At 42.9% G+C, this 13708-nt stretch overlaps 1 protein-coding gene across 1 annotated transcript in view; it reads right to left on the minus strand.

Annotated features, from left to right (window-relative positions):
- Nucleotides 1–13617, minus strand: part of LOC123970454 (serine/threonine-protein kinase 10-like) — a 29472-nt gene extending 15855 nt beyond the window's left edge. The window contains exons 1-11 of the mRNA XM_046048498.1: nt 12660–13617; nt 11244–11408; nt 8658–8706; nt 8311–8460; nt 5017–5089; nt 4671–4865; nt 4272–4353; nt 3270–3401; nt 1365–2255; nt 1135–1265; nt 203–348 (exon numbers count right to left, since the gene is read on the minus strand). Coding sequence (XP_045904454.1) covers nt 203–348; nt 1135–1265; nt 1365–2255; nt 3270–3401; nt 4272–4353; nt 4671–4865; nt 5017–5089; nt 8311–8460; nt 8658–8706; nt 11244–11408; nt 12660–12809 — 2164 coding nt within the window. The 5' untranslated portion in view covers nt 12810–13617. The remainder of the gene's footprint in view (nt 1–202; nt 349–1134; nt 1266–1364; nt 2256–3269; nt 3402–4271; nt 4354–4670; nt 4866–5016; nt 5090–8310; nt 8461–8657; nt 8707–11243; nt 11409–12659) is intronic.
- Between the last annotated feature and the right edge of the window lie 91 nt (nt 13618–13708).

Genomic DNA, 13708 nt, shown 5'->3' on the forward strand with positions numbered 1-13708 from the left:
TAAACCATGGCTCTGAAAGGGCTTAGAAAGTCAAGACAAAAATGGGAACCATTTTCAAAAGACTACAGTGATGTTACCGGGAAGACTGCTCACATGGTTGTCTGTTGGAGAATGTAAAGAAACACAACTGCATTTTTGTTGGGATGCCTTTGAGCCCATAATTTACAGATTAGAAAACAATGTTAACAGTGTGAGCCCTGACATTTCTGAGTTGGGTCACTCACCGTGGTCTCCTGTTCAAAGCGCCGGTAGATCTGTTCTTTTTGCTGCTGCAGCTTGTTGCTGAGCTGCTGCTGGGCCCTCTGCTCCTCCTTCTGCAGGAGACGCAACTCCCTCAGCTCCTGGCGCCTAGAAAGGTGGAAGAAGAGAAAAAATTATCTTAATTATTTGCCTTTTTTTAAATTTATTTTATTTTTTTAAAAGAGGTGGTATTATGTTAATTTTCAGGTTCAAAATCCTATTAAGGGGTCGTACCAGAACAGGTTTAAATGGTTTAATTTTCAAATAACACCATTCCCCTCCCTGTGAGCTGTGTGCTGCAGCTCGCTGCTCACTTGCCGCTTGGCGAGCGTTACATGAGGCGCTTTCATCACTTCATGTGACGTCACAGGGATGAAAGGGAAACGTCTGGAAAGAGGTGGTATTCTGCTTTTTGGCTTTTCCCCTCAATTAAGGAGAGGGGAAAAGCCAAAAAGCACAATACCACCTCTTTAAAGCACAAAGCATGTCAGAGTGGTGAGCACTTGTTGCCTAGAGTTCTGAAATGGTGGCATAGAGATTCAGCATTAAAGAGGTTAACTCCACACAGGAGCAGAGACATTTAAGATGAGACACGCCACTCAATCACATTCTCAATACAACTCTATGGGGAAAGCCCGTAACGGCCGTTTCAACCAATCGTGTGGTTCCACTGACTTAAGGGTCTCTTCCCATTCATTCAGATAGGAGCCTGGTTTTGTTAGTCCGAAATAGCTGCCAGGAGGCGTTGCCAAGATGGCGGCCGAGTGGCATGACTTGCCTAAAAGGACTTTGACAGGAGTCAGGATGTACACGTAGGCTCCCGGGCAATGTATTTACATAATATTTGCATAAAACTGAAGCCCTGTGTGGATGCAAATGAAGGCAGGCGAATACCTCAGGAATCTCATCTCCTCGTTCTTGGTATCATTGTCAGTGACGATCTTTGATGTAGTCACGCTAACTTCCACTCCATCCACAATGAATTTGCGAGTCTTTTTCAACGTCTTCTTCTGACGCCTTGTGTCCTGGGAAAACAAGAAAGAGGACTTTATAGATGTACCTGTAGCTATGCAAGTCTGCAGTACAGTTTCTGATCTTTGAGTGTGTGGTCAAGTGTGAGTTACCTGTATGGAAACAGATCCACGCTCTTTTGTCTTGGACAGAAAGCTTGAGATAGACAGATTGAGGTCAACGCTGCTGTTATCTGCGGCTGAGACGCTCCCCGAGTCTGAATCTCTCTCCTTATCATCCTTAGCTTTGTCTGGAACAGTCTTCTCATCTTCTGCATTTATTTTATCCTTTTCTGTGGGTTTCTCGCCATTCTCCTCTTCTGGAAGAACTTTGTCTGGCTCTGGTAGTGTCAGTGTCACCTTCAGATGTTTGTACTGGTCCTCCTCCTCCTTTGCTGGTGTGCTTGATTCCTCCACAACAGTCATCTTTTCCTCCTGAGGAGCTTCAGTGACCTCTGAACTCTCTGTGCTGGTCTGTGTATTGGCTGGAACCTCGGCTGTGTCCACTTCCTTTTCATCCTCAACAGCAATCTCCAGCTGCTGCATTTCCTTAGCAGGTGCCTCTGGTTCAGCCTCTGGTCCTGGGGAGGCAACATCTACTCCTGCTTCTGGAAGCGTTTCCTCCACTTGTTTCTGTTCTACCTCACCACCCTCAACTGGAGTGATTGAAGACTCCTCCGTGTGCTCCCCAGCGCCAGGGGCAGCGGGCTCCTCCACAAAGCTAGTGTCCACCACATGGTTGGCCACAGGGAGCTCAGTGGGCGTGGCCACAGGGAGCTCAGTGGGCGTGGCCACAGGGAGCTCAGTGGGCGTGGCCACAGGGAGCTCAGTGGGCGTGGCCACAGGGAGCTCAGTGGGCGTGGCCACAGGGAGCTCAGTGGGCGTGGCCACGGGCAGCAGTGGCTCAGCCTTCTCAGGGACTGATTCCAAGACGGAGGGAGAGACGGGGATCTTCTCTTCCTCTGTGCTGGCGACGCTGACATCAGAAGCGGCGCGTTTGTGACCCTGAAGAAGAGACAGAGAGGTGAGGAAGGGTGGTTTCTCCCAAAGCCAGAACACAACAGGGGTCCACTGACCAATCACTGTAAGAGCTGGAAAAAATTGCTGACAAATCCATATCTTGATGGACAAGAAATGAACGGATAATAGATGAATCATGTTCTGATCGAGTCATTTTTCAAGCAAAAATACAGATTTGTTTTTCTTGGTTTTCAATGTGGTATACTGAATATCTTTGGGTCAAATTGCATTCTGGGTAATAGTAATGCACACACTGTATAGTCCAAATAATTAACTGATTAATCGAGGAAATAACCAGCAGATTCATCAATAATGAAAATAACTGCTAGCTGTTGCCCTAGTTACAACATATAAAATTCTAAAATGTTTATAACGCTGAATCAGGAAAGCATGAGGGCTGCAACTAATGATTTTGTTTTAAATTAAATTATCAATTAAAGCAATGTTAATCATTACGATTACCAAATGTCAGAAAATTGTGAACAATTAAACTCACAATAACACAGAGCCTAAGGTGAAGTAGGGCTGGTCGATATGGCCAATAATGTTATCACAATAAAAACATTTCTTACCATTCGATATCGATAATTATCACGATAAGTGTCAAATCAATATTTATTTCAAGTTTAAAAGCTGATTTTTGCTCCTGGGGGAAATTTGAGGAAACCAGATGGTTAAAAGTGGCTTTAAACTTTTCTTTATGCTCAGAACATAACAAACACTTGATGCCAAACTGCAGAGCTCTTCAAACCACATCTTCCCATTTGAGAACCTGAAAATTACTATTAAATCTGTAATCAAAATATTTGCTCATAAATCTTTAGTCAATTAATAAAGTAATCAGTATAAAGCACAACCCAATGTGTGGCATATTGTTCATCTGCAAATTCAGTCTGCCCTGTTTAATGAAAACAAAACTATAAAAAGTGTTTGCATTCTTCGCTCAACTATGCTAATTCCTCTAGCAAACCTTTGACAAACTGATGAATGTTTACACACCAGATGTGCTTCTGTCTCTTCCTCCTCTTCTTCCTCTTTGTGCTCCTCAATCTCCTCGGTGACCTCAGCCTTCGCCTCGGCTATGAGCTCCCTCAGTGGCCTGTTGTCTATCACACTGGACACAAATGAATGCTGTGCAAAAGACAAATAAAATAAAAACCATGATCAGAAATCAACGTTTAATTTATATGTTAACACCCTGTGCATAGCATGTGCTGTGGTGAACTCAACATTCAACAGTGCTTCACTGAAAGCACTTCGATGTGGTTGGCAGCAAAGACCGGACACCCCACCAACAACTAATCCCATAGATTTTGAGATATAAATTGCTCACAGTATAACAGACTGCGCCTACTTTGACTGTATAAACCACAACAAAGTATATCCAAATAACATTTAAACAATATGGGTTAAAACTCCACCCTGTTACTCTGTCATCCTCTGTCTGAGTGACTTCACAATAACAGGTAAATAAATTGATCAGTTAACTTCTTTCATGCAAATTAACGCAGGACCTAACACAGTGCGTCTACATCTCGTTAACCTCACCTTCTTTGGATTAGAAATATGCTGCACATATTCTATCGCTGGCCTGAGAATATGCAGCTTCTTCGATATCAAAATCTTCATCGGTGGCAGACCGCTATTTTGTATTTTCAAGCCCATTGAGTCTTCCTCTGCGCAGAACAATCCTTTAGCCGCAGCGCTGTACAGTATTTGCTGTGTGTGTGTATGAATGTGTTCTTACTGCAGCTCTGTACCTAAGTGGCTCTGACTTGGCAAGCACTTTAAACCCTATGGAAAAAGACCGCTGACGTCAACCCGAGCACAAAGGGATGAGTGTCAGTCTTGCCAGGACACACGATTTAGTACCTGACACAGACCTGACACCAAGCAGGTAAACAGATGTCGGACTCTAGGACTGCTAATGCTCTGAATGGCAGGTGGTACATGGGTATGGGATGGGGAAGGAGGATTATCTCAATTTCAACACAAAGGTACCTGTAACAGCTGCGTCGGACTCCATCTGTTGTCCACATTCTTGTCCAGACACCGCCTTAAGAAATCACTGAATTCTGGGGACCTTAGAGGTGGAAACAAGCAAAAAATAAAACTTCAATCTTTTTAAATTTATTCTTTACTAGAGGTATTCACAAGTAAAAATTATGTACAAAAGAACAACAGAAACACAAAGACATTAAAAGGTAACGTAGAATTTACACTACTCTCCACCTGTCGAACAATAGGGGGCAGCACATCACATATAATTATAATAACTGCCGTTAGCTAGTTAGCTCAGTTAGCGGTCCTAATAGCTGAATGAATCCGTAATGGGCACTGAACCAGAGGCGGGTGGGGGGGTGGAACAACAGGACAATGGAGCTCTGGGCGGTGACTCACCAGCGTGATGGCTGCATCAGGGTAGGGGGATCAGCCTTGGCTATTTTCAGCAGGACTCTCATGGGGTTCATCTCGTGATTGGGTGGCTCAATCTGTGCCAGCTCAATCAAGGTGACCCCAAGGGACCAGATATCAGCCTTGTAGTCGTATGGACGGTCCTTGGACGTCTCGCACATCACCACCTCTGGAGCCATCCTGGAAGTCATTGAAAGGAGACGTGGAGTTCATGGATGTTTATTGTATTGGGTGCAAGAAAGGCAAAAAGGCAAACCTGATGGTGAGCAGTTGTGTATGTTAATCGTGTCTTTGGTCATCAAAATGGGTTTTGTTTTATTTTCCCACTCACCAGTAAGGCGTTCCAATGAAAGAGTCTCTCCTCTGCAGCGTCTTGGTGTTTTTGGCAGAGACACCAAAGTCAGCTGAAAGACACGTGATTCAACAGAAATTAGCCAGAGGAACAACACGGTCATCATTTATATTCCAAATGTAGCCACACAACCCTTAGTACAACATGAAAATCTGTACCATTGAGCAGCACAGTAGCTAATCTCATCAGCGCATGAAATGAACACAAAATAACAGCCCAAAAAAACCATATGCTGTTATAAAGCTCTTCCTACATTTGCATGATGACATCATGCCTTGTTTGTATCGTTTATGAGTAACAGCTCATCAGTGCCCCAGCGGGCAGATGCACAGGCACCTCTGTGTGTTATGTCTCTGGACAAAATGCTTGCTGTGTTATTTCACCGAGCTTGTTCCATTCACCAGCAGTGACTCATTCCAAGTAAGCTGCGTTACTGCATCTGCTGTGGATACGTGTGTGTGTGCACACTGAGCAGCGAGTCCAAACAATTGCTGTACATGTTGCCATGTCTGCAGTGGCCATGCAACAGAAAGAGTGTGCAGTATACAGTGAATTTCTTTTATGGCTCTCTTTTTAAACCGGACATTTTCAGGATACTCTCATAGGAGAGATAAAGGGGGGGGGATACTGCATGAGGGCAAAGGAATAGGTGCACGCCGGTGTTCTAAGAAGAACAGGAAGTTAGTTGTTAGCATGTTTACCAGCACGCTAAACAGGTAGGGCTGCAGCAGAGGGTGCGACACACAGCTCATGGAGGCAAACTTTAAAAACTTCTGCCACCAATTGCTGAAATTTGAATCACATCTCATCAGATTTTAGATTCAGTGTGACTTACACTTTCCAATCTCCACAAACAATTTGTTTTACTATTTACTGCATTTTTATTTAACATTTGATTTGTTATTACTGGTAGGAATAATGGCCAAAACTACAAAAATGAAACCGTATGTGTATCAGACTGAAAATGGCAAGTAAATATTGCGACTTTTATGTCATTCAGGAAATGCTCTGTAGGAGGAACAAGAGCAGCACAACTCTGGGTAAAACATACAAAGAGTCCCAATATTCTTTCTTATGACTGTTTTGCATGTATAGAGAGTAACTGCATGATGGGGATCATGTGACCTTGCAAGCTTATTGCATTACTAGAGCTAAAAATATATTGTCGTAAAATTCAAAGAGGTAAATCTGTTTTACCTTGACCCGACCTGTGTGACCCACGCAGACGCCTGAACCTAACAATGTATTTGGGCTGTATGTGTGAATGCAGCTATAAATGGATGGTTTCACTGTACAGGACATTCCTGTGCCATATCATTAAGAAACATGAGATAAATACATGGAGACTATGGCTAAGGGCAAGCAGCCTACATTGCTAGACTGTGAACTCATTTATGGTTTTCCCCTGGAAAAGTAAAGAAATTGCCGAAACTGAACCAGGAAAAATGTACTTAAGCAAGACAACTGAGACTAGCTCCTAAATCTCTCCTATACCCTGTTTGTATAGCTTACAGTTTTCTCCACTCATCCTACAACAGTACACATTTAAGCACCTATGGATCTTCATTTTTCCCCTCCCTGAAACAAAGAAGTGGATGTCAAAACATTCCCTGCAGTTCAATGACTCCAAATCAGAGATTGCACAGCAGCATTAACAACCTCTCCTCTAGTCCTGGTGGCTTATCTAATGATGTTAAAAAAGAGGCTGCAGTCTATCTAAGAGTACTCAGAGAAGCGAGCACATCACACTAATCCTTGTTGCCCTTCACTGGTTACCCGTTTTAGAATTGATTTTAAGATTTTACTGCTTGCTTTTAAAGCCCTGAATGGCCAGGCGCCTGCTTATATCTGTGGCCGGATAATCTCTGCTCGATTGCTGCTTGAGATCCTCTGGCAGGCCCCTACTAATGGTTCCACTATCTTCACTTGTCACTAAAGGTGACAGGGCTTTTGCTGTCCGGGCCCCTGAGCCGCAGCGCTCCTTGCCTGAGGATCTCAGGCAGACAAACTCAGTGACCTCTTTAAAGTCTCTTCTTAAGACTCACTCTTGGCTTTTTCTTAACTGATGTTATCTGATGTAACTATTTAAATGGTTTTATCTTGTTTTGTTATATTTTGGATTTTATTTACTTTTATTAGTAGTTTTTATTGAACCAACAAATCCACAGAGGATGCCAACTTTCAACACAATCTCCCCCATGAAACTGATTGACGAACTGATTGGCTGGCTTAAGTACCACACTCTGCAACTGGATATTGGACTTTCTTACAAACAGACCAGAAGAGAGTTTGGATTGCCGGTCACACCAGAGCCCCCCCCCCCGACATGGAGAGAACTCTTGTAAGTGTTGTTGCATAAATACTTGTGTGTTCATGATGCACAGTTCTAACAAATAATAATAATAATAATTAATTTAATGTAAAGTTAAAAATATAATAGCGCACTGTTTCGGGTTCCAGCGGAGCAGATGGCTACGAGACTTTGTTACACTGCATTAAAAGTTGCAAATGGACTTTCAAGGGACTTTAAAGGATTTAATAACCTCTTTTCACACAAGCGGCCAACAAGGTATTTTACCACGTCATCTTTGCCAAGCTAGGTGTTGTTTGTATTTTCTTCCGCTAAGCTATGTACTGTATAATGCACTGATATATGTGTACTGTGTTGATTTATAAATGTAGTGAACAAAAAGCGGATGTATCAGAGAGACCAGATGTGCCCGAAGCAATACAAGCCCGTTTGAAAGAACCGACCTGTGTCTGTGTTGTTGTGAAGAGAGCTACAACTCTGTTGGACCTGAAAACATCACATACTGGCATGGGAAGTGGGCATGTGCACGGCCCGGGACTGGAGGGCTCTGCAGCCGGTGATTAAAACCACTCATTGGTACCCAACTCCTGAGTATCAGTGATATCGGTGAGGTGAGGCACCCAGCCACAGCCTGTTCACCCTGCTGCCTTCTGGGAAGAGATACAGAAGTTTCTGCTGCCACACCACCAGACTGCGGAGCAGCTTTTCCCCCCAGGCTGTAAGACTCCCAAATTCATCCTCAGCACTCCACCATGTAAAGTTTTATTTCTATCTTCTTCTGCTTATTTCTTCACCCTGTATATCATTTTGTATGTTATGTTTGCTTTTTGTGAGTAGCATAAAAGGAATGACAATTTAATCTCATTATACAACCCTGTTGTAAATTAATAAATTAATCTACCTTGTTTCTTATTGTAAATCACTTCGTAACTTGTTTTTGAAATCTCTGACTTTGCCCTTACCCAGCTTGACGTCACCGTCCAGCGTGAGGAGGATGTTGCCAGCCTTCAGGTCTCTGTGGATGATGTTGTTGTCGTGAAGGTAGACGAGGGCCTGCAGAGTCTGCTTACAAACCACCCTGATCTGAGGCTCTGTAAGGGGTCTCTCCAGTTCTGCAGAGGGACACAACACATGCTTAACATTCCTGACTGTGGAATCCACTAATCCAACCTAATCATTGATAAAGGATTAAGCTACATTCACTGTATTGACGAATGAAGCATGTGATATGCGGTTGGCCTTTCACTTTGCTTTTTAGGGCTGCTTTCTGGACAGTTTCCTTTTTGACATTATAACAATGCTGACTCACCTAGCATGACAGCATCCACAGCCCCTCCTGCACAGAACTCGATGAGGATCTGCCAGCGAGGAGAAAAAGGAACAGAGAGTCACAGTGCGTTTATCAACATTTGCAACACAGTTTTGATTATGTAAAATTATTACGCATCACATTATTATTATTATTTAGTGGTTAGCAATGAGCTGTGCTACAAAATGAATTTCATAAAGAGGTGAGCACAGGCCATTCATTAGGCAGTAATGCTGTAGTTGTACCCAGTGACCTTTCAAATCTATTGTCTATCTATAGTTCTAAAGCTCAGGGAGAAATGCTGGCCTCCATGTATTTAGTCTGCTGGAATATACATACAAAACTCTAAAAGGCACTCATCATCATCACTGCCGCCATCACAAACCCTAACTACTCACATGGCTAGACAATTTGAGAATGAACCTCCACCTAGTCTGAATGAAACCCTCTGAGCCCTTAAAGGCATTTAGGAGCTTTCAGTATGCCGGTAGATGTAAGAGGATTGGCCCAGTTGGGGCCACATTGTGGAAAAGGTCTCACACAGCTGCTAGGTAGCTAGCTAGCTAGATATATTGCCAGACTTTAGGCCTGTAAATAGGATTAAAGTTTCTATGGATACGGCACCTCAGGCAGGGGTGAGTATGATAATGTGTCTTTATCGAGCTAGACACAAGGCTAGCCTTATGGCACGATGCTAACTCACCCATCCACACTGAGGTTTGGGCAACAACACGTTAAAGAAGAGGAAGTAAAGCCACGATTCTGCAATTCTGTAACCATTGAGAAACTAATTGTGGTTGATATGTTGGTTAAGATACTCGCTTTATTTACAGGGTCAGCCTGCATGTTAAATGGAAAGTGACAAAATCTTCCTAAAAAACTTTTCACCAAGGTTCGGTGGCATTCTTTTATTCAGTTGAGCTTTTCAAGACTGTTCTACTTACAACAACAAAGCCCTTACAAGACATACAATGCCTCAAGTCTCAGAACAGTCTTGGCTACTCAACACGCACGGCATTATACGTTTCTCTGTAGGCGTGCTGTTGTTTTAGTGGCTCTGTTGTTGTACAATAGACACCACAGTGGTTTTTCAGAGTGGCAGCAGGCAGAGAGGAACCACGGGCCAGGGCTGTGGTTTCCTCTCCCACATGTTTATTTGACACACACAAATACACGGACAAGCATGCACCAACCAACATAATTTCTAATCCACTCATGTGGCACAGAGAGGGAGGATGTGAGACTGTATATGATCTCACCAACATGTGTACAGGCCTAAAAGGACAGAAGTATCAGCAATGTCACAGCCTGAAGCCCTAAACTGTTGCTGTGCAACTGAAATAGTTGCTTAACACAGCACAGGGCAACGAAGGTCAGTGAGTGACACAATTTAGTGTGCAGTTATATAGTGAGTCACCTCCCAAACTTTCTTGGATTATGTGGAATAAAGCCTTTCATCTCAAGGAGGAAATGTCCTAGACACTCTCTCCTGTTTGCAGGGGCCACACAGGCCAGGATAAAAAAAATTAAAAAAATATCAACAACTGCCATCAGCTATGACCATTGTTCAGAGGACAATGGTGAGGAAAAGGGCAGAGCGCTCAATGAAATACACTGAAATTAAATACTCAGGTTATCATGGGAGTTTTTAATAAACTGACTGTCTTGTTGAATGCTTGTGTGTGGACTCATACAATTCAAAGTATGGTACTTCCGATTGTGCACCATGGCCTTGACTCATGTGTTAATGCCCTGTTTCTAAATCTGTCCTTCATCTATGTAGTTTTATCCTTTTTAAATCCTTGCTCTGCATGGTTACATATTCTATAGAGTGTGTGAATGATAGGAAAGAGAAACCCCTAAATGACTGGTTCGGACTGACCTGCAATCCACCTCAGTCACCGAGTTCCTCACAGACTGATTATTTATTCATGAACACTTCCCTCACGTTTAGCCCTTAGGTATAATCCATAACTACTGAAACTCTTTGCTCCAGGGCCAAGGTATAAGGCACTATATATACACACACAACTAATCAGTATTCATTGGAGCTCACACACTGATGATCCACTAGACAAAACTTCTGGTATTCAAAGATACAAGATGACCAAATATATCTTTGTTTGCAGTGGCTACAGTAAAAAAACAAAGCTATTTAAAAACAAGCCCATATCAAAAGCGAAGGGATTATAAACTGGTATGATGATTAACTGCTCTCAAAGCTGCTTGTTTCTGCTGCTCGTGGGAACTTTGGCCTCACATTTTGATAACAATATTAGAGCAGGAAAGGAACTTAATTATAGCTTATAACAATACTGCAGGTTAAAGGCATTTATACAATTTTGAGCCCATTATGTGAATTATCATAAAAACTGAAAAGCAGAGCTTATAAAACAGACTCAATGAAACAGTATTTCTTCTGTGATTTTATAGAGCAGATTTACAGTGGGGAGAAATTTACTTTTACTTTACAATTTTAGGCTAACTTGAACGGCTATATTAGGTCCATATTTCCTCTGCTTGGGTGACAATATGGAGGAAACACTGACGACATTAGCACTGCAGAGACCACATCCCTATACTCACCCAGAGTTTGCTCTCATAATAGAAAGCGTCGAGCAGTTTGACAATGTTTTGGTGGTCGCAGGAGGCCAGGATGTCGATCTCCACCATGTAGTCCTCCAATTCCTCCTCGGTCTTTGTGTCAATAACTTTGGCTGCAGCTAGGATGCCGGTCTGTTTGTTTTGAGCCTGTAGGAAGAGAACGTTATTAAACTGTTGAATTGCCAAAGGACTCGTACATTTATTCACTTCAGTGTAAAGTCTTGCTTGTCTTGGATCTAGTTCAGAAATGTTCTGTTTGTCCTCGTTTTGCTGCTCTAAATGAATCTCAAAGACTCATGGACGGCCAAATCTGGTTTATGTTGGACTTTAAGTTGCCCTGACCTCAGACCTGCAATAAACATCTCACACGCCTTTAAGAGGATCTAAAAACAACAAATAAACCCCCTCTGCTTTGCTGTAGGTCTGCGCAAGTCAGCAGAACATCAGAAATGTCTTGTTAAAGTGGAAAGTGAAATTTCTCCTGTTTGTGTTGGCTCCTCTGCAGGCAGGATGTGCTCAATGAAGTCGGCACAGCAATATGGGATGCAGCCACTTCCTGGTGACCTGCCCGTGTTATATAATAATTACGATAAATGATCTGTTTTGGTACTTTCTCCTTCTTCTTGAACTGTGGGTCTAGTTCATGTGAGCCTTGCTGTTGGAATGCTGGGAAATTGGCAACCTGTGACTAAATCATTGTGCAAGAAGATTAGGCTTAATTTAAGCACAATACAAAGTAATGCCAGCATGTAATCTTGGTGAAGTCCAACTATTCCAACACGTCCAAAAATAGCATTTGGCAATAAAGTACAAAACAGAACATCTGAACTGCATTCATAAGCCACAGACTTCCTGGTATTGGACTTGGTCGAGCCCTCCTGTGTGATCAAATTTACTGTCACTCATGCAAATGAAGCTTCTGGCTCCAGCTCTGAATGAGGCTCAAACCAAACAATGGCTCCATTAAAATGATAACAAGGGACGCTGCTTTGACAGTGGGTAAATGTAAAAGGGGAATTATTTGGCTGCTTTGTTTAGAGCAGAGAGGATAAAAACATCATCCACCAGCATCATAAAAGTAGATTTTGCTCCAGCTTTGCCTGCAAATGAGACCAGTAAGTTTCCAGAAATGAGTGGATCTGATGACACGTGAGTCACATGGAAACAAACTTCATAGGGAGAAGGGACAAGCCTGTTGGATATCTGTGGAGAGTAATATTTGACCCTACCTCTGTCACAGGGCTGGTGTGCTGCTTTGAAGATGGTGGGTGGGTCAAAGCAATGCAACACTGAGGTGACACTGCTGGCACGTTGTGTCGGGATTCAAAAACAGGATTTCTGGGTATGTAACTTAGAGGTTACAAAAGACTCAGGTTTGCTGAAGGAGACATTACGTACCTTGAAGACTTTTCCAAAGGCGCCATCTCCCAATTCACCGATTATGTCCCATATTTCCTCTGGATTCTCATCTCTGCGGACGTGTTCATACTGTTTCTTCTTCTTCTCAGATCCCAATTTAAATATTTTACGGAAATTAAAAAACGACATGGTGAATCCTGGGTCATTCAATTAGCTAACGTTAGAAAGTTGACAGTGGATTTAAACTTTAAAATGTGGGTTTCCTTTAGCAATAGCCTTTGGAGTAACGCTCCAAATTTTCGCTATAAATACCCGCTTGGTCAACACAGCGTGTAGCTTTCATAATAGTTCAGATCAAAACCTAGCTTAGCCTCTGACACTGTTTTGGGCAGTCCAGGGTCATTGTTAGCCCCTAAAAAAAGTCTTAAAAGGTTACGTGTCCTGCAAAAGAGTTTTTTGAAATGTAAGTTAGTACGGAAAGCTTGTCGTTGTTCCAACTCCTGACTCACGTTAACGTTAACGTTACCCACTGGCTCGACAACCCCGTGCGGCTTTTTTCTCCAAAAGAAAACAAAAGATGAGTAAGGCGTCCTCCCAAATAGTTGTATTCCACAGAATAATTAGTTTCCTTAAGGGTACAAATGGATACAGGTGGTCCGTACATGAAGATTTGCTAAAACGGTAAAAACAGTCATCTCTCCCGCGGTCTGGGACAGGTTTAGTTGTCTAGCGGATTTAGTGTCTGTGCGCGCTCACGAGTGCGCGCGTCTGCGGTTCTTTCTCTTCTTGCTCCTCGTGTGTGACAGTTGGCGGGGGAATTTCAGTGTCCTGCTGCCCTCCCCTGCACCGGAGACTAAACACAAAGATATGTTGGGGGGTATGTTTAAAGTATTCACGACGACGCTGAGAAACAAAACAATTAGTCTGCGGTGTACCACTTGTTCTTTGTGGTGTTACTGCATCCATCGGCCGCCATCGCCTCAAGAAACACTACGGTCCGGTTTCTTTGTGTCTCTGAAACTACAAGTCCCAGACACCATTGCGAAAATTCCCCAATTTTGGGGGGAAATCAGCCTCTCATATATATA

The sequence above is a fragment of the Micropterus dolomieu genome, linkage group LG04 (assembly GCF_021292245.1).
Source record: "Micropterus dolomieu isolate WLL.071019.BEF.003 ecotype Adirondacks linkage group LG04, ASM2129224v1, whole genome shotgun sequence".
NCBI lineage: Eukaryota > Metazoa > Chordata > Actinopteri > Centrarchiformes > Centrarchidae > Micropterus > Micropterus dolomieu.